The sequence below is a fragment of the Heptranchias perlo genome, chromosome 8, assembly GCF_035084215.1.
Source record: "Heptranchias perlo isolate sHepPer1 chromosome 8, sHepPer1.hap1, whole genome shotgun sequence".
Classification (NCBI taxonomy): Eukaryota; Metazoa; Chordata; class Chondrichthyes; order Hexanchiformes; family Hexanchidae; genus Heptranchias; species Heptranchias perlo.
The window spans coordinates 33,563,155-33,589,722 of record NC_090332.1 but is presented as its reverse complement, the minus strand read 5'-3'; the positions used below and the strand labels follow the sequence as shown (position 1 = coordinate 33,589,722).

At 40.2% G+C, this 26,568-nt stretch overlaps 1 protein-coding gene across 3 annotated transcripts in view; it reads left to right on the top strand.

The window, feature by feature from the left end:
• The window catches only part of rps6kc1 (ribosomal protein S6 kinase polypeptide 1), a 161,994-nt gene that overhangs the window by 6,911 nt on the left and 128,515 nt on the right, over nucleotides 1–26,568 (top strand). For all 3 annotated transcript variants that reach the window (XM_067988924.1, XM_067988923.1, XM_067988925.1), the window contains exons 3-4: nucleotides 3,607–3,727; nucleotides 23,916–24,031. In XM_067988924.1, coding sequence (XP_067845025.1) covers nucleotides 3,607–3,727; nucleotides 23,916–24,031 — 237 coding nt within the window. The remainder of the gene's footprint in view (nucleotides 1–3,606; nucleotides 3,728–23,915; nucleotides 24,032–26,568) is intronic.

The following is a 26,568-nucleotide window of genomic DNA, read 5'->3' as shown; positions in this document are numbered from 1 at the left end:
ATCCAGAGATTACTACCTTTTTGAGGTCTTGCTTTTTAACTTCCTCCCTAGCTTCTGAAACTCTGACTGCAGGACCGCAACCTTTTCCTTCATATGTCATTGGTTCCCACATGGACTACAATTTCTGTCTGTTCCCCTTCCCCCCTCAAAATGTTCTGTACCCTCTCAGTGTTGTCCTTTACCCTGACACTAGGGAGGCAACACACCGTGCGGGACTCATGTCGGCAGAAATTATACTTGCTGAAATTAATTATCTCTAATCAACTTGTATATATCCCCACAAACTCGGTGCCAACGCTCCCATCCATTTTGTAAACCTGACCAATTTATGATCAATCTGAGTGCTAGCATTCTTCCAGAGTGGGGCTTCCACTGATTGGGACAGATCTACACTCAGCTCGTTCTCATGTGATTTCAAGCATTGATGTGAGGAGCATCTCATTCTGGGACTTCAGCCTGGGCCCTGAAGCACAAATAGAGTTCTGTATTCTGATTCCATTTCCCTGTCCAATTCCAATGAGCAGGTAGTCCCATTTTGCTGAGAAATGTAATTTAAATGTTCAATCTTTGGATTCCAAGATCTTTCCTGACTCTGTCTGTCTGTAACTTAAGTCAGATTTTTCTCAGGAGTTTTCCCCATCCATAAAAATTGTAACTTTTATAAACCAGTGGGCCTTAACCATCAGGAAAACTGTGCAAATCTTAATTTTTTGAGGACTCTACTAGTATTTCTGCACCAAAGTAGTAACTAAAGTAAACTGAAAACTGAAGAAGGCATTTATTTCATTTGTCTAAATACCACATTGCTAGCATCAAAATTGGATTGGTGATGTTTTACAATTTTGAATATTAAAACATAATGCGGTTTGCAGAGCATTGAGATTCGAATACAATGCACCACAGATCTCAGCTGTACCATTGTGGGAAGTGCTAAGGAGGGAGGATGAACAGTACAGTCAGTCACTCCAAACAACCATAGTATACTTCCAAGTGGCCAATTATAGAGGAGCATTGGCAGAGGGCTAGATGGAGATCACCTGTTCACTATCTTAGCCAGGAATGGCAGGGAGACTACAGAGAGAAATGGAAGAAAAATAATGGATATTTAAAAAAGAAAAATGAACTATAGGGTTACAGGAATAATGCCATGTTAGAGAGAGATGCTGAATGTTGTGCCTAGGGTTTGGTGTTGGAACCCTTACTGTTTCTAATTATTTCCAACTTGCATTAACAACTTGGATTCAGAAGCTTCGTGCAAACTTATCAAATTCACAGATCATATCAAATATGGGAGGAGGAGGAAACAGTTGAATCTAAGGAGGTGGCCAAAGATCTAAAAAATATGTAGATGGGGTACTAGTGATAGATTAAATTTCATAGGGACAAATGTAAAGTATAGTACATTAGAAGAAAAAATGGGGTTGTACATATCAATGGTGTCAAAATAACTAAAGGATGAGAGATTTAGGCATATTAATTGACTCATCATTTAACGTGTCCAGTCACTGTGGAACTCCAATCAACAAAGCAAACAGAGTGCTCAAAACAGTAGCGTATAAGTCAGAGGAAGCTCTCCTTAAACTGTATACTGCTCTGATTAAACCACACTTCTAATAATGTGTCCAGTTCTGGTCACCAAGAAACAAGAGAAATTCATGTCTTGGGGGCAGTGCAGAGAGCCATGAGACTGACTCCAGGATAAACTTAGGCTTTTCAGTTTTGAAAAAAGGTGATTTAGAGGTGACGTTAGAAGTATACACAATAGTAAATCTGTAGAAAAGATAAATCAAGAAGTTCTTTCAAAGACTGATCAGCTCAGGGAATGAACTTCCAGGTGTGATAGTGGAGGCCAAAACTTTGTAATTATTCAAAAAACTGTTGGATACTGTGATAGGTTGACTGTAGGTTCCTTCTGAATGGCCTAATGGGATAATTCTACTGTTATATTTTAAATACTATGAAGAAATCCTCAAATACATAATTTATTAACCTACAAGTTTTGGTTTCTCTGACAGTTCTTTGAGGGAATGTTTAGGTGATAGTCTCCCATGTTTATGCAACTTTGTAAACAGCCAGCAGGAGATGGAAAGTGCCCTAGGTGCGTTGCATGCTAATTTTCTATATCCTCCCCATGAGGAAGTTTGGGTTTTGCTTCTTACAGATCTGGCTGAAATCAGAAATCCAGCAAGTAAGGAATGACAGGAAAAACTTGGCCCATTTCGGTTGTACAGACCCATTGCATATAGCAGCACAGTATATATTTTATGCATGAAATTTAAGCAGCATTCCTGTTTTCAGTTGCGCAAAAGTTTAGGTTTCTTAAAATGTTTCATGCAAAAATATTGTCCTTGAGATTCTATAACAATATTTATTAGATTGTTTAAAAAGGACTGTTGGCCAAGCAATATCTCCAATCCGCCCTAAATCTGAAAATACCATTCAATGCAATTATATCTATGTAATTGTCTTCGAACTATGGTGCATGATGTTCATTTAATTAACATTGTGAAAGTTAAAGCTACGTTACTTGCTAGTGTATATCTTGCAATCTAATATATGGAATTGAAAGACTTTGCTTACTTAAACATCAAATTTATAATGCATTCCATGTTGGGAGTTTTGGAGATTTTTTCTGTATGCTTCAATTTCCCTTCACGTGTTATTAACAAATCCTGCTAATTCTGATATTTCCCATACCCTAGCTATTGCAGATTTAAAAAACATAAGTATGTTGTTACAAGGTAAAGACTGAGATTAACTTTCCAGTTTCTAGTTTTTAGTTAATGACAACCAAAGAAAAAGTATAGATTTGCATTAATGAGCCAATGCTTAGCTATTTTGTTAATCAATATAAGTCACTTCCTAAAATATGTGATACAGTTCGTCACCAAGGGACATTTTTGCCACACTGAGAGGTTTTTGGGCTGGAAACAGTAAGTTCGGAAAAACAAACTGTCTTTGTACTGAAGCTGATGTTCCTTTGGCTGCAGTGTTAATTTTTGTATTCATTTTTAAAATTCTAGTACCACAATTACTTTTTTTTAAAGATCATTGCATCACTAGTTACATAATGCTCCATTCACAGATTTGGGAAAAAAAATTGTTGCCACATTTTGTCTTTTCTCTCCTGAAGATATTAATTCTTGCTGGGGTGCAGTTCAGTGGGCTTGGCTGGCCACTTTTCACGTATGTGCCTAGGCATTGAGGGGCAACAGGCTATTTGATCTTGGAAGGCATCTCAGCCAAGTCCCTTTCTGTGTTCACCTGATATCCAAGTTTGAACTTGTCAGCAGGGTCATAGTCAAAAGAACCAGGAACCCTGGCTGATTCTTCCCCCTACAGTCCAGGGCACTGTAGTTGCTAGCCTGTCTTATGATTAATTGACTTGATACAGATCAAGAATTGAACTTGTGACCAGCTGGTCTGTATGGCTTAGTACCACATTGTCTGATACATTTAGCCACTTAACTGTTAGGGCAGCTCCAGAACCTTATTTTAAGGTAAAAATTTATTTTTTTCTGTCAGTGTAGCTACTTTAATTTGTTGTGTTAAAGTGCAAATAGTCATATTGGTTTGCTAATATCTGACTTTCCCCCCTTGTTTCAGATAGTAGTTTGGAAACGTTACAGTGATTTTAAGAAACTTCACAAAGAGTTCTGGCAGCTTCATAAAACTTTATACAGGCATCCAGAATTATTTCCACCTTTTGCTAAAGGAAAAGTTTTTGGTAAGGCAGTTATGTTTTATTTCTAATTGTTTGCAAAAATGCAGTGTCAGAATTCCATTTTTGCTTTTTCTGCAATATTTGCAGTGATGTCAGCTAGATGGACATTTCAGTTTATAATCACAGGAAATAAGTTTTGCTGTATTTGCATAAATTACATGTGCTTTCAATTTTACAAAATTTGATTTGTGTGCTATGGTAATACAGTATACTGATACTCGAGCATGCAGTGACAGAAGTTGCAGAATTTAATTTGTGTCCAGCATTCCTTACACAGTAACCTTCTTATCTCAGTTGCACCATTGAGAGGCAGCATCAAATAGAGGTCAGCTCAGGGAAAAGGGAGGAAAAGTAAGAGGATGTCACCCTAGATCACTCTCGTGCTACTCCTAGTGGTCAGCTGAAGACGAGCACCAAAAAGAAGTGGAAACATTTATCTTCAAACCATTCTAAAAGTTTGAATTAAGTTTTCAGAAGGATTGATTTTAATCTCACTGACCCAACTTCTTGCTGAAGTGCAGTGGAAATATCTAAACTTAAGCCTCTTTACATTTGTAATTTCTTTGGTGAGTTTTAATTCTTATCACGGTGAAGTATGTGAGTGCTGGGAAACATGAGATTTTTTATTTTTTACAGCCAGTGTTAACGTCTAGTTCAGGCAGGATTCAGATATAGCATTGGTGTATGCAGAATAGAACTCTCCATAATCTGTCTGTAACTTAAGTCCAGCTTCAAAAATATATTGCCTTTGCACCAGTGTGATGCTTCTAATTTCTTTCACTACCCAGTCTCTGGTAATTATGGCTTGTTTGGGTTTGCTTATTAGCACAGAATTACAGTAGTTTTGTGTTGTAGCTTGTGCTCATTAGGAACTGGGTTAAGACTGTTTAAACACAATTCACATGGGATCCTTATACCATCAGAGAGGCTGATGTTTTCAACCCATTAGTTTAGGCAGGATTCAGTTCTGGGGCTCAGAGTTGAAAGAACAGTGGTGAAATCCACTATTCGGACCCAGTCTCTCAGTTTTGCTTCTTTTTACTCTTCATTTGAAGTCTGCAAAAAAAAAAATTTTAAGTGAATTTTACATAAAGCTGTTCAATTTCCAATGGAGAATTCCTTCTCTGTTTTTGACTTTACATTTCAATTTCCTTTTGAAAGATTCTTAAACCATTTTAAAATTCATAGGTAATGTTTGAGTGTTGCTCAGTTTTTCCATTGCTAATTCTATCAAGAAGAAATAATATAATGTTGCAAGTTACAAATGTTAAATGTGGGCTTGCACAATGATATTTTAGATCCTGTTTGTTAACTAAATTGCTTATCTGCCCCTGAGTTAGTCTCTACATCCATGGATTAAATGTTCCATTGACACTGTTAATGGTGCTTCCCAGACAGCTACCAGGAAGTATTGTTGAGGTGGGAGAAGCCCTCTCGGCGGGTTTTGGTATGGATGCAGAGACAATATAAAATGGTTTGTTACAAAAAGATTCCATTTTTAAAGTGTGCAATTAACACTTTAAGAACAAAGGTGGTGAAACTGATTTGTAAAAGTATACTTTGGGTAACAGACCTAAAAAAAAATCACATTTTTATTTAACATGCCTGAAAAACATCTTATTTTGTAACTATTTACCACATTATCTAGTTGAGTTGCCATCTTTATACAAGACCAGACTTGATGGAGCCACAACAGGGGTGAAATATTCAGTCATGAGGGTTTTTTTCTGCTGAATAAAAAAATAATTTAAAATGTTAAAAGTTAATGGCTCCACATCATAAGACTAAAAAGTGAATAAACAATGGAATTGCATTTTAAAATGGCGTTGCACACGGGGAGTCGAGACCAAACCCAGTGTTCAGGTCAAGGAGTTAGAAAGTCCTTGACCTGAAGGACCCTAGTGAGGGAAGGGAGGAGTAGAAGTGGATGGGAGGAGGTGGTTGGGGAAGGGGACAGGGAGAGCGAGACAGGAAGAGGAGAGGGAGTAACAGAAGTCAACAAAGCGGAATGTGGCACTGGGTCGGGACCAATTTTCTCTCCATGGGAGAGGGAAGGGGTGGGGAAAAGAGGAAAGGAAGAGTTGGGGGGACAAGGGGTGGTTGAGAGGGGGCAGTGTTGGTGAGGAAGGGTTGGATGGCACTGGGCCAGAGACAATTTTTATCTCTGTTGGGGGGTGGTGGGGAGAGAGGGGAGCTACATTGGCCCAGGGCCCAATTCCATATCCGTGGGGGGGGGGGGGGAAGGTGGGAGCAGGAAGCGTTTCTTTCTTGTGGTAGGATGGTATAATAGAGGGTGCATTTCTGGTTTAGGGTGGAGGGTAGTGCTGCGTTGCTATTGAGTGAGGGGCTGGAAGGGGGTTTGGGGATCATTGTAATCTCTGCTAGGTGTAGGGGGCAGGATGCCCTTCGCAGTGGGGTGGGAGATTATCTTTGCTCATTAGTGAGGTTGTGGTTTGGAGCTTGCGGCAATTTCTGCTCAGTGGGGGAGAGGGGGTGATCCCTGCTTAGTCGGTGTGGTCTGTGAAGGGGCATTGTTCGTTAAACACAAAGGGTTGCAACTTTGCTTTACGACGTGCAGAGTTCTCTGTTCAGTAGAGGGGATGGGGTCCACCTCTGCTCAGCTGAATGGGCTGTCTGTTTGGGATTGCTGGAGGCTGACTTCAAACTCTATCTGTTCAGTATGGTTGCTGAATTAAGTCTGAGTTATCAGTGCTGAAAGGTGGACTGTATTTGTTATCATTCTTGGCTGACTGGGATTAAGAAGGTCCCTGGGTTTTTTTCCCAGTGAGGGGTGCGGGTGGGTGTGCAAGAGATATGTAGAGTTAATGGTAGTTATTAAGAGTTCCTACCCCTTAATGTGTTTCCCTTTGTTCATGAGATCAATTTTATGCATTTTTTCCCCATTGCTGTGGCTGGTAGGGATATGGCCTTGATGATTTTTTGCTAATTTAAATTTACATCCTCTTTTCCTACTGGTCTACCTCACCTTGAAGTTACATTCTGAAATCATCTTATGTATACCATTAACACTTTGTATACAGTAATGAGGCCTCCCGAACTATCTCCTTTCTAGTTGTAGTGTTTGAGTTTCTCTAATCTTTTCATAGTACATCCTCTTTACAATTTGAATCATACTTGTTACTTTTATCTACATTCTGGCCATTGTGTCTATTACAGTTTGGATGCTCTTCTAAGGGTCCCTCTTTGTGTTCTCAGCAAAATGCAGTTTCCTTGGGCAAACCCATGAATCCAAAATTTACGTCCTTATTTGCATCTTCTACAATTCAAAAATTACACCATTAGGTGAACCATGGATGAAGGTACTGTGCCACATGATTAACAATTACCCTTTCATCACAATATTTCACACTGGAGGTTTCATGAGCTGCCCACTACACACTTTGAAAAGTGGAAAGCACCACCCTGACAGATTGTCATGCAGGTAAAAATTAATAGGAGTTTATTTCTAAGATTTTTCATTCCACAGGAACAAAAGGAATTCAGCAATACAATGCTTGTTTTACTTGAAAATTTTAACTGTCTCAAAAATAATAGTGTCTGAAACCTGAGAGTGCTTTTTAGAATCTTTTCACTGAGATTTTAAAGAATGTAACTTGGGCCCTTTGCTTCATGAAAGCAAAGAGAGCTCTCCTACTGTCATATTTTATATATTTTTCTAAGTGTTCCGATCACAGCTATATGTGGTAGTGCAAGTGTGGTCTGAGTAGTGCATTACAAAACCTCATTATAACATTTGTAGTCATATTCTGCACTCTCTGGTGATGTATTCTGATATTCTGTTTTTTCTATTAAGGGTGGTGGAAGCAGATTCAATAGTAACTTTCAAAAGGCAATTGGATAAATACTTGAAGGGCAAACATTTACAGGGGAGTGGGACTAATTGGATAGCTCTTTCAAAGAGCCGGCATAGGCCGAATGGCCTCCTTCTGTGCTGTAACATACTATGATACTATAAGTTGATTCTTCATGTTGTCTCAATACTTAAAGTGATGAGTTTATTGTCACTCTTGGATCCTTTCCAATGTCTCTGTAATGCTGATTCTATTCCATTTACTATATACCTATGTTGTTCTCTCTTTCCATCCAATTCTTCATAGCTGTCAATATTGCATGACCAATCTAAACCCTTCTGCAATATGATAACTGAATCCTCCATCCCTACTGCACTCCTTTGAATGCTGTCTACAAATTCAACAAGGTTACAATTGATTCCTGTATAGAGATAATTTGTATAGATAAGACATTCATTGGCTATGAAGCACTTTGGGACATCCTGAGAGTGTGAAAGTTGCAATATAAATGGAAATTGCTTGTTTTCTTTCTCTTCCTTATTCTCTCAAGTATGTCTCCTGACGTACTTGCCTCAGCATCTCCCACTAGTCTACCCACTATTTCCTATTCGTTATGTTTTGTTCTGTCCCTGGATTAACATTGGTTTTAGTGTTATTATGGTGCATTCACACTACAAGTTTAGTGCCCATTGAAAGCGTTTTTGATTCTGCGCCATTGCTAAAGTTTTTGGGTTACAAAGCCCAAACTGACACCAAAGTAAGGGAGTCTCACTCTTTCATTCCGTTATCAGGTCGGGCCCTGACTCTGAAATCCATCTATATTTATACTATAACTGCAGCATTGGTGTAAAGTGGAATAGCTGCTAGGTGAAGTTACAGATATTGTGTAAATGCATATTTATTAGTCTCTCGCTAGAGATCATTTTAAAAGTTTTCTAATAGTCCAAATAAACTATACGGAGTTTCACTATTTTACTGTATTTGTCACATCTTGAAAGAAGTTGAGGAAGTTTGCCATACAGGACCCTTCTATTTCCAAACCTGTATTAGCAGTTTCTATTACACTATTGTGATATAGGTAGTCCTCTGGTCTACTCTTTAGTATGGTTGTCATCGCTTTCTCTACTATTGCTCTTAAGCTAACAGATCTGAAGTTTCCTTGGTCATATTTGTCCCTCTATTTAAATATTAGTATTATGTTTACTTGTTTCTAACCCTGTACAGCCTCTCCAGTAACCAAAGAGGCTTTTGTGACTATAGCTGGGCTTCTCCTAGTTTCCTTCGCACTAGGATATATATCATCTGATCCCGGTGATTTATTAATCTACCGAGTACCTCATCTACACTGATTTCAAAATCCTCTAGGATATTTGTTGTACTAGAGTAATTTACAGTGAACCAGTATTTTCTCCCCTAGTAAATAGTTATGGAAAATAATCATTGATGTGGTAATGCTGCAATTTTTGCAGAGCCTACTGAAAAATCGACTGCCGGGTTCAAAACTGGATGGCTGGTGACCCTATTATCTGGTTGAGAACATTTGTAACCTGCTCATTGTAGCATAAATATTTGAATAAATAGTATTGCAATATCAGAAATAACTCCCAAGTACCAAAATTATTATGAAATTAATCTTACAGAAGTTATTTTAAACAGCATAACTAACCATATTTAAATATATCTCCAGTTTCATAAATTATATTGGAACAGGGTTTATGCCTTCATTTGTCCATTTGAAGAAGAGCAGGGTTGTTCTCCCAGTGTCCTGGGCAGCATTTATCCCTCAACCAACATCACTAAAAACAGATGATCTGGTTATTTATCTTACTGCTGTTTGTGGGACCTTGCTGTGCCCAAGTTGGCTCTTGTGGTTCCCTACATTATAACAGTGACTACACCACAAAAGTATTTAATTGACTTTGAAGCACTATGGGATGTCCTGAGGTTGTGAAACATACTATATAAATAAATGTTCTTTCTTTCCTTTAAAAAGTAGAAAACAGATTAAACATATCGGCCTAAATTTCCCAATACTTCAATCTGTCAGCAGAAGTGTATCATATGTACACTTTGGCCCACCCAATGGCCCTGCCACTGACCCCAGCAAATTTCCCGGGGTCTGTCATAATTATTGGGCTTCCACAGGATGCCCACCATTGATTGGATGCAAGTGTCTGTGGGGGCAGAAACCCAAATGCTGCTACAGGTTTTAAAGGCCTGTCGCAGCTTTAAGGGGAAGTGGCAGCACAAGGAACGTTGGGGAGGAGGTGAGATGTAATGGTAGCCAGTCGACCTGCAGGAAAGAGAGCATCAAACTTCACTAACAATGAGATGGAAGTCCTCTTGAAAGCAATGAGGTGCAAGGGGGTGAGGAATTTGTGGCGCACAGGGCAGGTGATCATTTCGGGCCATATTGAGGGTACAGTGGAAGGAGGTGGCTGAAGCAGCTATTGCCATCTCAACGATACCCAGATCAGTAAATCTTTTCTGCCACTGAATTAATGAATTGACCGGAATGGGCAAGGTGAGTATATCACTCACCCCATTGAAGGTCTTCTAAGCAGCACATTGCATTTTGTCCTCTTGGCACAATCAATATTTCAGTATTGCATATGCTGCCAGTATGAACATAGTGAAGCACCAGTGTTCTCATACAGTTATCACTCCATTGACACTCCTGCTGGATAATGCGCGATAACTAGCACCCCGCCTGCTTCTCGCTTAAATTGTCATTGCCAGCCCTTTGAGTGTCACAGTTATGAGTCCTGACCTTTGCATGCAAACACTGGGTGCCCTTCTGAATTCCCACATGAACCTATAATCTAGGCTGTATTTATTTTTCTGGAAAAGATGGCACATAATATGAACTAGAGGAAGTCAACAAAGGGGAGGAATGGCAAATACAGTGCAAAACAGTTAAACAAATAATGATTTTGCCAAGTAATTTTATTCACTTAATTGTTCTAATCTTTTATCCGTTTTAACTGTTGCATCAAGTTTGGCAAGAAGCTAATAATAGAATGCAAAACGGTCACAAAGTTGTTATGGACAACTGAAAGTATATTTATGTCATTTGCTTAATTATAATGTATACATTACAGTACAGAACAACTAATCTTTAAAAGAGGATTAAAAAATCTTTTATAAAAGCACATAAAATCATTTTTAAAAAAAAAGGATCTTTCATCTTGGAGAACGTGGTGGGGGGAGGGGGGCGGTCGGAGATCGTGAGATTCTTTTATCAGTTATTCATTTAAGTGGGCTTGACTATATATGTGAATTGACCCCCTCCCCACCACCACCACCACCACCACCTAGAGAGGAACTTCGTATCATGGGCTGCCTGGTGGCAGGAGGAATTGGAGATGAAGAGATTGATAGGTTTGTGCATGACTCTATTGCACACATGGAATCTCAGCGCCACCATGAGATGCCCTCGAGGTTGCAGCGGGGACGAGACTGTTGTCCACCTCCTGATGGACTGTCTCTTCGCACAGAAGGTGTGGAGAGAGATGCGTTGCTACCTGTCTCGGTTCATCCCCAACAGCTCGTGAACACAGGATGCTGTGCTCTACGGGGTGTTCCCCAAGACGCACACCGAGTCAGATATCAACTGCTGCTGGAAGACCATCAACTCGGTGAAGGAGGCCCTTTGGTCCGCCTGAAACCTGCTGGTTTTCCAGCTGAAGGAGCTGTCCATGACCGAGTGTTGCCGACTGTGGCACTCTCCAAGGTCCAGGAGTACATGCTGCGGGACGTACTGAAGCGAGGTGCGGCCTACGCAAAGGCTCTATGGGGATAGGCTACTATGTAAGGCCATCCCACCTTGTATTGTACAGCATGTATTAGAAGATATGTACTGTGTTTTGAATAGTAATAATGGGGTCCTAGTATCTACAATCTGTGTTGAATTGTTTTGAATTTGTAATTGTGATATTTACATTCAACTGTGTGTATCCTTAAATTTTATGAAATAAAGTATATTTAGAAATTTAAAAAATTGACGCTTGCTTGCTGGAAGATTCAGGAGCGCTCACTGATGAAAGGCCTCATTTAATTTATGTTACACTGTCCTTCGTCCAGAGGAAATTCCTCCAGGTGTACTGATGACATGGAGGAACAGGAGCCCTCCCACTCGAACTGCTGTCCTGCTGGAACACCATCACCTACACTGTCATTCATTCTATCAATTCCAAGCACCAACCCAGAGACAAGCAACTGGGGGCTTCAAACTAGTGATAGGGCAGGGAAAGCAATGGGCAATGCACAATTCACATGGCTAGGAGGACGGGGGATGGAGGAAGATGATAACGTTATCGGAGGGGTCAAGGCATCCGACATTGGCTGAGGAGAGATCTCATGGGTCCTGCTTTCAAATGAAGGATGCTAACGAAGCATTGAACCCATGTGCAGGCACTGCGGAATGTTTCCCAAAGTACATTGCTTCTGTCTGGTCTGCTGGAGGAGTCCATTGTCAGCATGTGTAGGACCATTGGGTGATCTAGCGGCAGCAATTGCTGCAAGGTTGACTCCTGAAGCAAGATCTACAGAGGTGGTCCCAATGAATAAGACCTCTGGAGCAATGTCTACTTCCTGAGAGGCAGCTCACACAGCTGCAGTGGAGGTCTTGGGTGTCGACATTGAGAGGAGCATTGATGATAATGGTCTCAGCTCCAAGACCATTTGGTCTGCTTTCCTACTGATCACTGGCTGGTGTTGGGGTTGCTGTTGTTTATAACTGTTTGTTTTTAAATGGCTTGGAAGATATTTCCCAAGATGTCTTAAGTTTGCCGAAGACCCCAAATTGGCGCATTTGCCAATGCTAATCAATGTGTGATAATCCAAACGGACCTGTACAAGCAGGGTCATTGGGCAGAGAGGTAACAGATAAGTGTAAAGTCATGAGATTAGTTAAAACACACCAACTTGCATTTATATAGTTCCTTTTAACATAGTAAAATGTTCCAAGGTACTTCACAGGAGCATTATCAAACAAAATTTGACACTGAACTATATAAGGAGATATTAGGATAAGTGACCGAAAGCATAGTCAAAGAGGTAGGTTTTAAGGAACGTCTTAAAGGAAGGGAGAGAGAGGTTTAAGAAGGGAATTCCAGAGCTTAGGACCTAGGCAGCTGAAGGTACAGCCACCAATGGTGGAGCAATTAGAATCGGGGATGCGCAAAAGGCCAGAATTGGAGGAGCGTGGAGATCTTGGAAGGATGTAGGGCTGGAGGAGATTGCAGAGATAGAGAGAGGCAAGGCCATAGAGGAATTTGAAAACAAGGATGAGAATTTTAAAATCGAGGTGATGCCGGATCGGGAGTCAATGTAGGTCACTGAGCACAGGTGTGATGGGTGAACGGGACTTGGTGTAAGTTAGGATACCAGCAGCAGAGCACGAATGTGGATTGCGTATTAAATGGCCATGCGCTTGAGGTAACACAGCAAGAAAGAGACTCGGAGGTTTTGGTGGAATGGTTAAAACTGTCACTTCAATGTTCGTATGTGGACAAGAAAGCAAATAAAATGCTGGGATATATAGCTAGGACTGTGACTCTTAATTAAAGGAGGTAATTTTCAAGTTGTACCTGGCCTTGGTGAGACCCCACCTAGAGTACTGTGTTCAGTTTTGGTCTCCATATTCTAGGAAAGATGTAGAATTATTGGAGGGAATCCAGAGGAGGGCTTCAAGGCTGGTTCTTGAATCTAAGAGGGTTAAGTTTTGAGGAAAGATTGTCTACCCTGGCACTTTACCTGAGAAAAGGAGGATGGGGGGAGGGGACTTAAAATTTTTCAGGAATATGGAAAAATTGGATCCAGCAAAGCTCTCCCATTGAGCACAGGATTCAAGGACCAAAGGACATAATTTAAAGTTAACAATGCCAAAAGAAAATAAGAAATTTAAACACTTTTTTTCAGTAATGGTGATGAAAAGGTAAAATAGATTACCAGTGGGGTGATGGAACAGAAAACCATGGAGGTTTTAAAAGACAGGATACATTCTTGTTGGTAAATAGAATTCAGGGCTATTAGTTTTAGAATCACAGTAAGGAGGTTTGGAAGTGTGGCTCCATGGACCAGTTGTCTTCTGCTCACATTATTATTTTACGCTGTTATAATGTATATGGCTTTGATCACAATTTGCTTCCTGTGAGGTTAAATGTGAACTGATTACATTTTGAGTGGAAGACACTTTCCCATTTAATTAATGACAGTGTTGTCACAAGCCTTATTTAGCATATTGGAACCAAATATGCTTCTTGTGTGGTACTCTTAATTCATCACCTCAAGTTGCTCCCACCAGTACCAATACCAATGACTGAACTGGAACCCCCATGAGGATCTTACCATGATATTGTAGTTTACTCTTCTTAATTCCAAGTTGTTTGATCATTCAAATTATTTTTAGCATTATTTCCCACTTTACTGTTTTATTTACATTGCTTAACTCAAATTATTGGATAGTTCAAACAATTTTAGAGCAAAAAGTAACTGAGATAGTGGGGATAGACAAGCAGCAATTGCCCAGCATGCTTTCTTCAGATGCAACCCAATTTTGGCAGGACATCACTTATAATTTTGGATGTTTTCAGTGCAACTATATATAATTCAAGCCTTTCGCTTGCCACCATTACTGAAAACCTAGTGAGGAAAATGCCTACAGTGTCGCTGTATAAAAACTTTACATGTCCCCCATTATATTTCACTAAACTCCTTGGTGGGGGGGGGGGGATTCTTCTTTTAAGAGTGAAGTTCTGGCAGGGCAGGACTTTTGATCGGCCTTCCATATTTGCCCCAGTGCTGAAACCATTTTCCTAGGTTGAGGCTCATTGCATATGCACGGCAGAATTACTGCCACCAAGAGGGAGCCTGCCAATGTGAGTGAGGAAACTTCAGGGGAGACAGTGAGGGACCTCAAGGAGGCGGAAGGGCCCAAAAATCGGAAGGAAGACTCCCACTAAAGGCCTTGGCCATGACTGCAGCCTTCAGCAAGTAAGTCTCTCAGGCTGACTAGAAGGAGAGGAGGCCGCTACAAAGCCCTCTCCCTCCAATGGAGGAACTCTGGGTCTATATCATTGCTTCCTGGAGCCTACTGCCACTGTCCACATTGTGGCCCTGAAAAGTGGTGGTAAGCTGGGCAAAAGAAGGGAAATCCACTGGGAACCCAGACCCCACCATTCGCATGAGCTGCGTGGGGAAGAAGCGTCCAGCAGCAATCCCTATGGCGGTGGGGGAATGGAAATCTCAGTCAGGATGATGTTAGACTTTACTGCCTGAATTTTCTCACATTCTGTGCTGTAATCATGCCTGATTTCAGTTCGCCCCTTCTGTGTTTATGCAGATGTAAAAATATAGCTTGCACTGAGTGTGTGTATATTTGCTACAATGATTGGAATCAGGAATTTGGAAATGTCTTGTGGGCTTCTGATGGCTCAGTTGGTTAAGTAATTGAGTAGCTGAGATATATAAACCAGGAAATTTCCAGGTTTCATCCTCAGTCTGTGCTGAGTTAGCTGATCTTAGCCTGGGCCATGCTAGTAAGGACACTAGAGTTGGCACCAGCATTCATAGTTCTGTTGATGGAAACTTAGACAGGGTTCGCATTCCTGATTGTTATCCAGTTAGTCGTGAAAAGTGCATGTATGCATTTGTTGGATGATGAGAGGATCAGGCTCGATTGTGGTGTCTCCTGTGGCTGATTAACAGGCTGACATTCGCTTTGGGCTCACACGTGAAGAATGACAACATAGGGGAGATATCAGAGGATGCATAGCATCTGTGGAACTATACGTTAGCCAGGAATCCGTGCCCTCACAAAAGGAAGGGGAGGAATAAATGTTGATAGAAGAAGAAAAAAAATGTTCTCTTTTTATTTTTGTGTCTTAGTGGCTTTATTCTACTTGTGCCTTGATATTCCTGGTTTTACCTTGCGGTATTTAAGCTATTAGCTCCTTGTTCTTGTCTTAGCTCTGCTAATTCTGTATCTCTGGGTCTGTTCTGTGGTTGCTTTATTTTCTTTTTATGTAGCTCCTCGTCTTCAGGATAAAAGGAGTGGATCGTTCAATATCAGCAATAAGGAATCTTTATATTGTTGCTATTAACACTTGGCAGACATTCAGACCTGCTGATTATTTGTATTTACATAAAAATTTTAATAAAAATTCTCAGTACCTGACCATGCTACTATCTTCCCTTTTACAGACTAACAGGATCAAAATTCATGATTGAGAGCTTGGCATTGCTTAAGAGTTTGGTTGCCATTTCTTTAAAGGTAATCTACCATTTGAGCATTAGTCTCTGTTTGGCACTGTAATTACTAGTGGCCAATGCCTTATTCAAGAACAGCCATTGGCTAAATATATCCAGCCAGTCCTCAATCTATGTTTTATATTTTTGTTTGTTTCGGCTCTCACAAATGAGTTTATTTATTGCTGAGGCACAATAAATGTAAAATGTGTAATCAAACATGACTTCACTGTAATTACAGGCCAGATCACTGAGCAGGTAGAATTGCTTTGGTTGCAGGTGGAATTCAAAGCTCCAGGCATAAGTATAGACAGAAATAATCAAATACTTCACAGGTCACAATGGTTCCTGTGCTGAGAGGAAAGGAGGTTGGAGTTGAATAGTGCAGGTGTCGATATATATTCTGGAGTTTTATTTAATTATCCTTTGGGAATTGGGGAATATTTGTTTTAATAAAAAACTTTTCCTTAGGCAGTAAATAAGTAGGTAGAACCTGTGGTAGTTTAGATGGGGCTATGGTAGGTTATGTTATTGGACTAATGATCCAGAGGCCTGGACTAATAATACAGAGAACATGGCCTGGATTTTTACTCCGAACCGTGGAGGGGGGTGGTAGGATTTGGGGATGGGAAACCCGGAAGTATGCGTTTCCTGCTCGTCCTGGCGATTTTGATGTCAGGACGTTTTTTAAATTTTTTCAGCAGGTTTTCCGCGCGACAGGAAGCCAGATTGACAGGCTGGCTGCCTGTCAGACGGGAAAGCAGCCGTGGAGCGGATGCCAGGTAAGTCGGACATTGGTGGTGGTGTGGGGGGGTGGTGTTGGGGCCGGACATTGTGGTTGGGGGGGCTGGTGGTTGGGGTTGAAAACTCTGGAAATAAAAAGCTGGTATCAGGAAAAGTGAGCATGAAGCTGTCAGATTGTCGTAAAAACTGAATTGGTTCACTAATTTCCTTTGATGAAAGAAACCTGCTGTCCTTACCCGGCCTGGCCTATATGTTGACTCTTAACGGCCCTCTGAAGTGGCCTAGAAAACCATTCAGTTATGGGATGTGCAATAAATGCCAACCCTACTAGCAATGCCCACATCCTGACAATGAATTTTAAAAAAAATTGTGGATTGTCTGAAAAAGAAGCAGTCTCGATGGGCCGAATAGTTAATTCTTGTTACAAACTTTCTTATCCTTTATTAAAATTCTCCCCATCTCTCATCTTTAGTTGCTTAGTGGCAGAGCTGTGCTAATTTATGGGCCTAAGATAAAAGTGATATTCTCTTTGATTTTTATGCCTAATAGTAAATTTCCTTTACCTTTACCTTACCGCACTCCCTATGTTCATTTATGTTTCAAATGGTGTAAAATTTAACAATTGGTGTAAAATTGTTTACAATTGTCAACCCCAGTCCATCACCGGCATCTCCACATCATTTATGTTTCAACTGCATCTCTAGTTTCCTGTGTTCATTTATGTTTCAACTGCATCTCTTGTTTCTATGTTTGCCTCTTCCACTTCTTTGTCACCAGCCTGCTTGCCATCTGCTCTGTTTCTTGCTGACTAGTCTGGTATGTGGAAATCGTAATACATGTTTTGTTCCAGTAACAAATGGTGTAAGCAGCCTTATTCAAGGTGATCTTTAGTGCTTAAATTGCTCTTGCCATCAGCTTCCTTGTAGTGACTGCTGATGTTCAAAATACAAATATCAACACCTACTTGATTGATCTTAAAATCTAATTTAAGTCAGATCAATGAGATACAATAGTGTTCAAAAATAAACCAACGGAATGAATGAGGCCATAGTGCTCTGTGGTATTGTGGTATTTCCATTTTTAAAAAAAAAATCATTTTTATGCTTAAATAAAAGATTGTGTAGGTTGTACTGCTCAAAGGCAAATTGTAACATTTCTTTTCCACTTCATCTTCCCAGCTTAAGCCAATATTTTTAAATAGCTGGTGATTGTTTCACACTTTTGACTTAAATCTATTTTCCTAAATTAAAGGTAAAGTATTGTAAAGATAAAATGGTTCCAACTAACAATTTGAAGAAGCGGTCTAGAGTTTTGGTGCAAATATTTTCTCTTATTATCTAATCTTCCCATTAATCTTTGCCACGTGAAAGTATAGATACCCATTGTTTGCAGATTCAGCATTCTTTTGCTACTTTCAGTGGTCTGTTGTAAATCGTGCCTGTACTTTGAGAGAACTGCATTTGAATGCTGCAGTGCTGCATTCAGTCTATTGTGTGTCTTTCCACTATGACCCAGTAAATGGTATGCCTGAGTTCTCATTATACCTACATCCTACAATACATCAAATTTCAGTATACTTTATTCAAGGTTTTAAAGGTGCAGCAGCCAATTTGTGAGATGGCTTATGTTACCATCCTTTTGTTGAATCAGCAATAATTCCAATGGAAATAAATACCCATAAGAAAACTTTTAGAGCAACTTTATTAATGAAAGTGGACAGTTATCACAGTTCATCTTATGTTTTGTACTAAATCAAATGTACTGTTGTAGTGAATTTACAAGTTAAAATTGCATTACAGTATTTCTTTACCTGCTGCAGAATGCTAAGCTTAAAAAAGGATACATTTCAGGTTTGTGTAAAAACTGGTTAATGTGAACTGCTGATATTGATGAGCTTGGCTGAGATGTAGAAGAATCCATTATTGGGATGAATCCATTACCCTTGGATCGTTTTTATAAAGCTCAATACATGATATGCCTTGGCATGCAGACGGCACCTTCTTTAAGGATGATGTCAGCATTTAGTAAATGCTATTTGTGACCATATTTTGTTTCTTCTGCAGTCATGAGATCTGGGATTCATGACAAATTTTAAATGACACAGTAAAATGTGGTAACCTGGCTGAGAAAAGTTAAGGACAATATTGTGGATAACACGCATTCAGTTGTGACTAATTCTAACCCTTTTTTAAACCAGTACATTTGTGAACCAAATGCAGTCCTAAGCATAGGATTAAAAGAGCTGTATGTCATTGTTAAAATCAGTAATTTGATTCCAGAAGCTGCCTGAACAATCAGTTTGTTTGTTGATTTACTGTAGTGATTTAATTGAGTTTACTTCCCCTAACATTGCTAACACTGCCTTTTTGGATCCTTAATTTCCAGCAGTCAGCTGTGCAGTTTGTAACCAAGATCTTTATTACAAGATCATAATTGTCCATTGCTTATAAACTTTTTTGGGGGGGAAAAGGTCCTGCTGCTAATAGAAACAGTTAGGATCTAAGCATTCAAGCAATTCCTTCTCTAATGCATATAATTGATTTTAACCTTTTTTTCTTTTGTAATTGGAGCATTTTGTGACTTGCACAACACATAGAACTGATACAAGATGAATATCAGTAGTCAATTAAAACACTGATTTCTGCCAAATGTTGAGCCATGTGCTGAGAGAAATCCAATTTATATGAAGAAGAAACATCTAGTTGCGAGAAGCCAATTGAATAAGATGCTGATAGCTTTTCCTGACAGAAGTTTGCCCCGAACAGGAGTTCAACACTCAAACTGAATGCAAAATCAGGCAGATACGTGAGAGTTCATTCTCTTAATTTATTCCTGGAGAGGAAAGAAGCTAGGGGTATAGTAATAGCAAGATCAGGAGCTAGCCTTATGATTTGTGTGACAAGTATGATTTGGAATATCCTGAATCTGCAGAATTTCCAGAATGAGTGCGCACACACAAGAAGCACCAGAAAATTGTGCTGCTTGAGCAGGGGAATTCTGAGCTCGAGGATCAGCTGGCTACACTCAAAACATATGTGGGGAGAAAAGGTTTCCGGAAGACACATTCCAGAAGGTTCACCGCACAAATAGAGAGAAATAATGAAGCAGAGGAAGAGAAGTAGGTGACTACCTGCAGGAGGAAGAAGAGACTGGAGAACCATTACAGAAAACCCTATTGGTTTGGACTTGTCCAACAGGTATATCATGTGTGCTTCCATTTTTATTCTCTATGATGAGAACAAGGATGGATGTACAGGAGAGGGTAACCAAGGTATAGTTGAATAAGGGGTTCCCCATAAGCGAAAAATAGAGGCAGTAGCCAGTGGAATAGGAGAGTTGTAGTTGTGAGTGATTCAATAATTAGGGGAATAGATGGACTGTTTTGCAGCTGTGACCGGAGTCCCAAATGATGCGTTGTCTCCCAGGTGCTAGCATTAAGGATGAAATGAAACACTTGAATAAGTTTTGAAAAGGGAGGCAAACCAACAAAAAATTGTAGTTTTTAAGGAGCCATTTACAGGGGAAAGAGTCGCTGGGTCAAAATCCTGGAACTCCCTTCCTAACAGCACTGTGGGAGAACCGTCACCACACGAACTGCAGCGGTTCAAGAAGGCGGCTCGCCACCACCTTCTCGAGGGCAATTAGGGATGGGCAATAAATGCTGGCCTTGTCAGTGACGCCCACATCCCATGAACGAATAAAAAAAATGTAGGTTTTGAAGAGAGAGTTTGATGAGTTAGGCTCTAGACAAAAGTGCAAGACTTCAAGGGTAGTAATTTTAAGATTAGTCCTGTTGCCATGTACTAGACAAGTTAGGGAGAAATAAATTAGACAAGGCAACAAATAAAAGAAAGAAAGAAATTGCATTTATATAACGCCTTTCACAATGTCAGGACGTTCCAAAGCTCTTTACAGCCAATGAAATACTCTTTTGAAGTATAGTCACTGTTGTAATGTAGGAAATTTGCACACAGTAAGGTCCCACAAACAGCAATGAGATGATGACCACATAATCTGATTTAGTGATGTTGATTGGGGGATAAATATTGGCCAGGACACCAGGGAGAACGCCCCTGCTCTTCATCGAATAGAGCCATAGGATCTTTTCCGTCCACCTGTTAGAGCAGACGGGGCCTCGGTTTAATGTCTCATATGAAAGACGGCACTTCTGACAATGCAGTGCACCTGCATTGAAATGTTGGCCTAGATTTTGTGCTCAAGTCTCTGGAATGGAACTTGAACCCACGACCTTCTGACTCAGAGGTGATTGCTATCACTGAGCCATGGCTGACACAGTGCTAGAAAGATTGTGTAGAAGGGAGGACTTCACATCCTTAGGGCATTAGGGCACATTCTGGGACAGAAGGAAGTTGTACAAATGGAACAGACTTCATCTGAATTGAATTGGTATCAATTTTCTTGCAGGCAGGGTGGATAGGCAGCGGGGGAGGATTTTAACTATTAAGGCAGCGAGGGGGTGTTGTGGGGGGGCTGGACAAACAGAGCAAATCTAGAAAGAGGGAAAAATAAAGTGTGATGAGGTGGAACAGATTTAAAAACTAGATGTTTAGGTGCAGAATAAGGGCTGACAATGACTGTTTGTTTGTTTATGTGCGGACACATACAGCAGGTAACTGTGGAGAATAAGGATATGACCGCATGAGAAAACAGACACATCAGTATAGGGAGTGGGGGCGGGGAGGGCGCGGTGGATGGATGCCTTCAAGTTTGATATATAAGATAAGAGGTCTTTGCTGGAGAGAGAAAGAAAGTAAAACTTGCATTTATATAATTCCTTTCGTGTCCTCAGGATGTCCCGAACTACTTTATGACCAATTAATTACTTTTGAAGGGTAGTCACTGTTATGTAGGCAAAGGTGGCAGTTAGTTTTTGCCTACAGCCTCCCACAAACAGCACTGAGATAATGACCAGTTAATCTTTTTTTAAATGGTGTTGGTTGAGGGATAAATGTTGTCCGAGACACCAGGAGAACTGCCTTGATGTTCTTCAAATAGTGCCATGGGAACAAGCAGACAAGGCCTTGGTTTAACATCTCATCTGAAAGACAGCACCTCCAACATTGCAGCACCCCCTCAGTATTGCACTAATCTGTCAGCCTAGATTATGTGCTCATGTCCTGGAGTGGGACTTGAACCCATGACCATCTGACTCTGAGGTTATGTACCCATAAATACAACTGTGAATAATTTAGAAACTTTAGAAAGTGTTTGGCAGACCGTTTCTGTTTGTTTACAAGTACATTATTTAATTACATAAATTATCAAAATGTATCAGGACATTTGTCTAATGTAATGAAAATGAGATGGCTTTTCTAACAAAAAATGATTTAAAAAAAATTCTATGTAACTTCCACCTCAGACACAGGGATACTTTTGAAAATTAGTACATTAGGGACTGTCTTTAATCAGTTTGTAATTGCTGTGGAGAATTGAATAATAATTCTAGTACTGTCTGACTGTGTTGCAGTCTTATTTTCGGTTAGCTTGTTGGTAGTGTCTTGACTTGAGGCCCATCCAGGGCGCCACTGTCTCTGCCCTCAGGGCATCACACAGTAGGGGGGCATTGTGTGTTGGGTGAATGAGATGCAAAACCAAGATTCCATTTGCTTGTCCCAGTAATTGATAAAGGCTCTCTGTGCACAAATGCAAAGATGTGGAGATGCCGGTGATGGACTGGGGTGGACAAATGTAAGGAGTCTTACAACACCAGGTTATAGTCCAACAGTTTTATTTGAAATCACAAGCTTTCGGAGGCTTCCTCCTTCGTCAGGTGAGTGTAGGATTGCATAAAGGTATAGCATATATAGTCAGAGAACAATGCCTGGTGATTACAGATAATCTTTCCAACTGCCCGTTATCAAAGCAATCAAAGGAGTTGAATGATATTCAGACAGGGAAACATTACATACAAGACTACCGAATACACAAACGTTCACAACACAAAGACAGACAGAGAGAGAGAGAGACACACACCCGAAAGGCAGAGAAAGAGACAGAATGACCAGTTGTATTAAAAACAGATAACTTTTTTTTCGCTGGTGGGGTTACATGTAGCGTGACATGAACCCAAGATCCCGGTTGAGGCCGTCCTCATGGGAGCGGAACTTGGCTATCAATTCCTGCTTGACGATTTTGCGTTGTCGTGTGTCTCGAAGGCCGCCTTGGAGAACGCTTACCCGAAGATCGGAGGCTGAATGACAACGCAAAATCGTCGAGCAGAAATTGATAGCCAAGTTCCGCACCCATGAGGACGGCCTCAACCGGGATCTTGGGTTCATGTCACGCTACATGTAACCCCACCAGCGAAAAAAAAGTTATCTGTTTTTAATACAACTGGTCATTCTGTCTCTTTCTCTGCCTTTCGGGTGTGTCTCTCTCTCTGTCTGTCTTTGTGTTGTGAACGTTTGTGTATTCGGTAGTCTTGTATGTAATGTTTCCCTGTCTGAACACCATTCAACTCCTTTGATTGCTTTGATAACGGGCAGTTGGAAAGATTATCTGTAATCACCAGGCATTGTTCTCTGACTATATATGCTATACCTTTATGGAATCCTACACTCACATGACGAAGGAGGAAGCCTCCGAAAGCTTGTGATTTCAAATAAAACTGTTGGACTATAACCTGGTGTTGTAAGACTCCTTACACTAATGCAAAGAGTAACTCCAGTGTTTTCCTATTTACTCTAACTTCTCAAAGGAACGCACCCAACATCCCTTCAGGGCTCTAATGAGATGTGCAATCTTATTGGGTACTTGGTTATATGTCTCAAATAAGTAATAGTAATCAACATGAAGAAAATAATGTAATGTAACCCGTTTTGATTTGTAAAATTATTATATGGGGATTGTAATAGTGATTCTTCTATGCATTTGTAGAAAAGAACAATTGTGATTTGTTGCTAGGAACTATCCATGACCTGCAGCCTGACTACAACAATAGAATTAGCATTTGTTAATGTGCTATTTAGTCATGTGAACCAGTGATGTCCTTCAGGGAAAAATGGTGGTCTGTGTCTCATGGGTGATATACTATTTGCTTAAATTTGGTTGATGCTTTTTTATGTTTGTGTTGACTGGACTAAAGCACATTCGAGGACTGTGATTGCAATAAATCCAGTCCAAATAAAATCAATTTAACAGATTGGAATCATTTCATTCAAGTTTGCATTTGTCAAAGAGGATGTATTTTGCAAAGTGCTGATAAAAATATATTTCTGCTGACCATTTACTCTCTGAAATTATATTCTATTTTCTGACCAGCCCCTCTAATAATAGATGTAGCCAGTGAAATAGAACTAGAAAAAAAGGGTATAATTTCTGAAGAGCCACGTATTCCTTTTTGATAACTACAGATTTTCTTGCAGGTCGATTTGATGAGACTGTGATTGAAGAGAGAAGACAATGTGCTGAAGATCTCCTGCAGTTCTCTGCTAATATCCCAGCCTTGTACAACAGTAAACAGCTTGAAGATTTCTTTAAGGTACATGCCATTTATGCTCTGTTTTTGTTAAGGTAATGGTGGAAAAGAACAAAACAACCTTCAGCTTGATGTATATATTGTAGCAAAGCTATTAATAATGAAGAGATAAAGAGGCTTTTTCATCTTGTACAAAATTTCTTGCATGGTGAAAGCTCCATGTGCCACAGAGTGAAAATGGAGTATTGCAACAGCAATTTGCATTTATGTAGTGCCTTTAACTTAGAAATGTGTCCCAAGGTGCTTCCCAGAGGTGTAAGGAAAAACAGGCACTGACCCAAAGAAGCAGAGAAATACCAAAAGCTTGGAGGTGGGTTTTAAGGAGGGTCTTAAAGGAGAGGTGAGGTTAAGAAGCAGAAGGGTTTACGGAGGGAATTCCAGAGAGTGGGACCTAGGGGGTTAAAGGCATGGTCGCCAATGGTAGGGTAAAAGGAAAGGTGGGGGGGGGGCGGTGGGGAGCTCACAAGAGTGTTGGGGAGTTGTGGTTGTAGGGCTGCAGGAGAATGGTAGTTGTAAGGATCACCAAAGTGTACAATGTGATGATGGTCATTGAGACCACCAAGGATATCTACCATGAAGGGCAGTTATTGAAATCACCTAATAGGTGTCTAAAATGACAGCTGGGTGCTCTTTCCCTTGCAATTGTTTTGTTGAGTTCAGTATCAGCTAAGAGAAATGAATGGTTTTAGTGAAAATGGCAATTTGAAATCCCATTTTTCATTTTGGATGTTAAAATAGAAGTTTCTATGCTGCTTGCACTCCGGCCTTCGATCACCATGTCCGTGTGCAGCAAATCAGGAATGCAAACCATCTGTTCTTTGAGTGTGACTACAGATCACATGCATACTGTGCTCCTATGGGACCTTGAAGGCCAGGACCTAGCAGCTGTGCGGCAACTTCGGTTTCAGTAGATGTAAACAATGCTACTGACAGTTATAGCTGAAAAATGGTTCGGGCCTTTTATTAATATGTAGCTATCAAGTTTGGCACTTAACGTCCTTTTCAGTGATCTAGTGGTGACTTCAACAAGAAAAGGTTGGTTGGTGTCATGCGAGTTTATCACAACATTTTTACTGTTTTTTTTAACCCTTGTCCACAGAAAGGGTCATTTTAAAGACCACACTAGATTTGTAGGCTTGAGCATTTGGAATGCTTCCTTTATCTTTGACTGCAGGAAGTAAACTGGGAGCAATTGTTTTGAAAAGAATGTAGTGGTGATCAGATATTTTAGATTGTTTTTTATTTCCTAATTGTCTTCTCAATATTTTTAAATAGGAGAATCTGCAACAAGTATAAATGGATGTGTTTAAAAGTCAAAATTAGTTTGGGCCTGATTTTTGAGCTTTTTAAAATGTGAAAATCCAGACATTGCATGCTGAACCTCCACCATTAATCTCCCTGCCAATCTAGGTTCTAGAATTTTAGAATAGTTCACTCCTCTTAGTTCAAAGCAGTTTTTTTGTTGAAAAAATTCAAATTATCCAGTAGTACGAATTAAGCAATTTTAATAAAACAATGCAGGAGATTTTTTTTGTAAGATTTCAATTCCAATGAACAGATAATTCAAATTAGGAAACTTTGAATTAAGAGAAATAGACTGTAAACAAGTGGGAACATAAATATTTCAACAGAGACTATACTTTATTGGTAGTCAATTAGCTAGCAGATCCAGGGGAAAGAATTATGTAACTTTTTTGTTAGACTGGAATCAAAAAAGATTTTTGAATGTAAAAGCTCAACAGTGGCATTAAAGAACAGCTGTTCAGATAGTGATGGGTCTTTTGAAGTGAAGCAGCCTTGAAAGAATCCTGTTTTATGAGGCAGATGGCAGGACACTGAAGACGCTTTATAAAGAAAGTTCTTCCCCATTGTGGTTTGTATGCAGCCAGCAGCAGTGCTGTGGTCATGCCCCGTGTGGCCTAATTCTGAGTAAGAAAGTAGTAAATGTTGTAGTCACTCAACTTGCAATGTTTGTTCTGAGGGAGATGTATTGATCAGCCTTTGTACTTTTTTTCTTAAAATATACTTTATTCATAAAATTTGCAACAATACATACAATACAGTTGTCATATCCCATTCCAAACGTACACAATACAGATTAACAATTTGCAGGTTACATCAAGTGCAGTTCAATGAACACATTGTACATAATTACAGTTCATGACACTCTGGGGTGTCTCATTGCATTACACTCAATAAAGATTATTGATTACAGATTCATTACATCAATTTGAATTTTACATTCTGCCGGTGGGGTGGGGTTTCCCTGATTGCAGCCCCTTGGTATACAATGGCGGGAAGGCTCCAAATGGTTGCCTTTCCCCACAGAGCTTTTGCGGCGGCTGCACCCAGCCTCAGTGCGTCCCTGAGCACATAGTCCTGGACCTTGGAATGTGCCAGTCTGCAACACTCGGTCGAGGACAGCTCTGTGCACTGGAAGACCAGCAAGTTTCGGGCAGACCAAAGGGCATCTTTCACCGAGTTGATGGTCTTCCAGTAGCAGTTGATGTCCGTTTCGGTGTGCGTCCCCGGGAACAGCC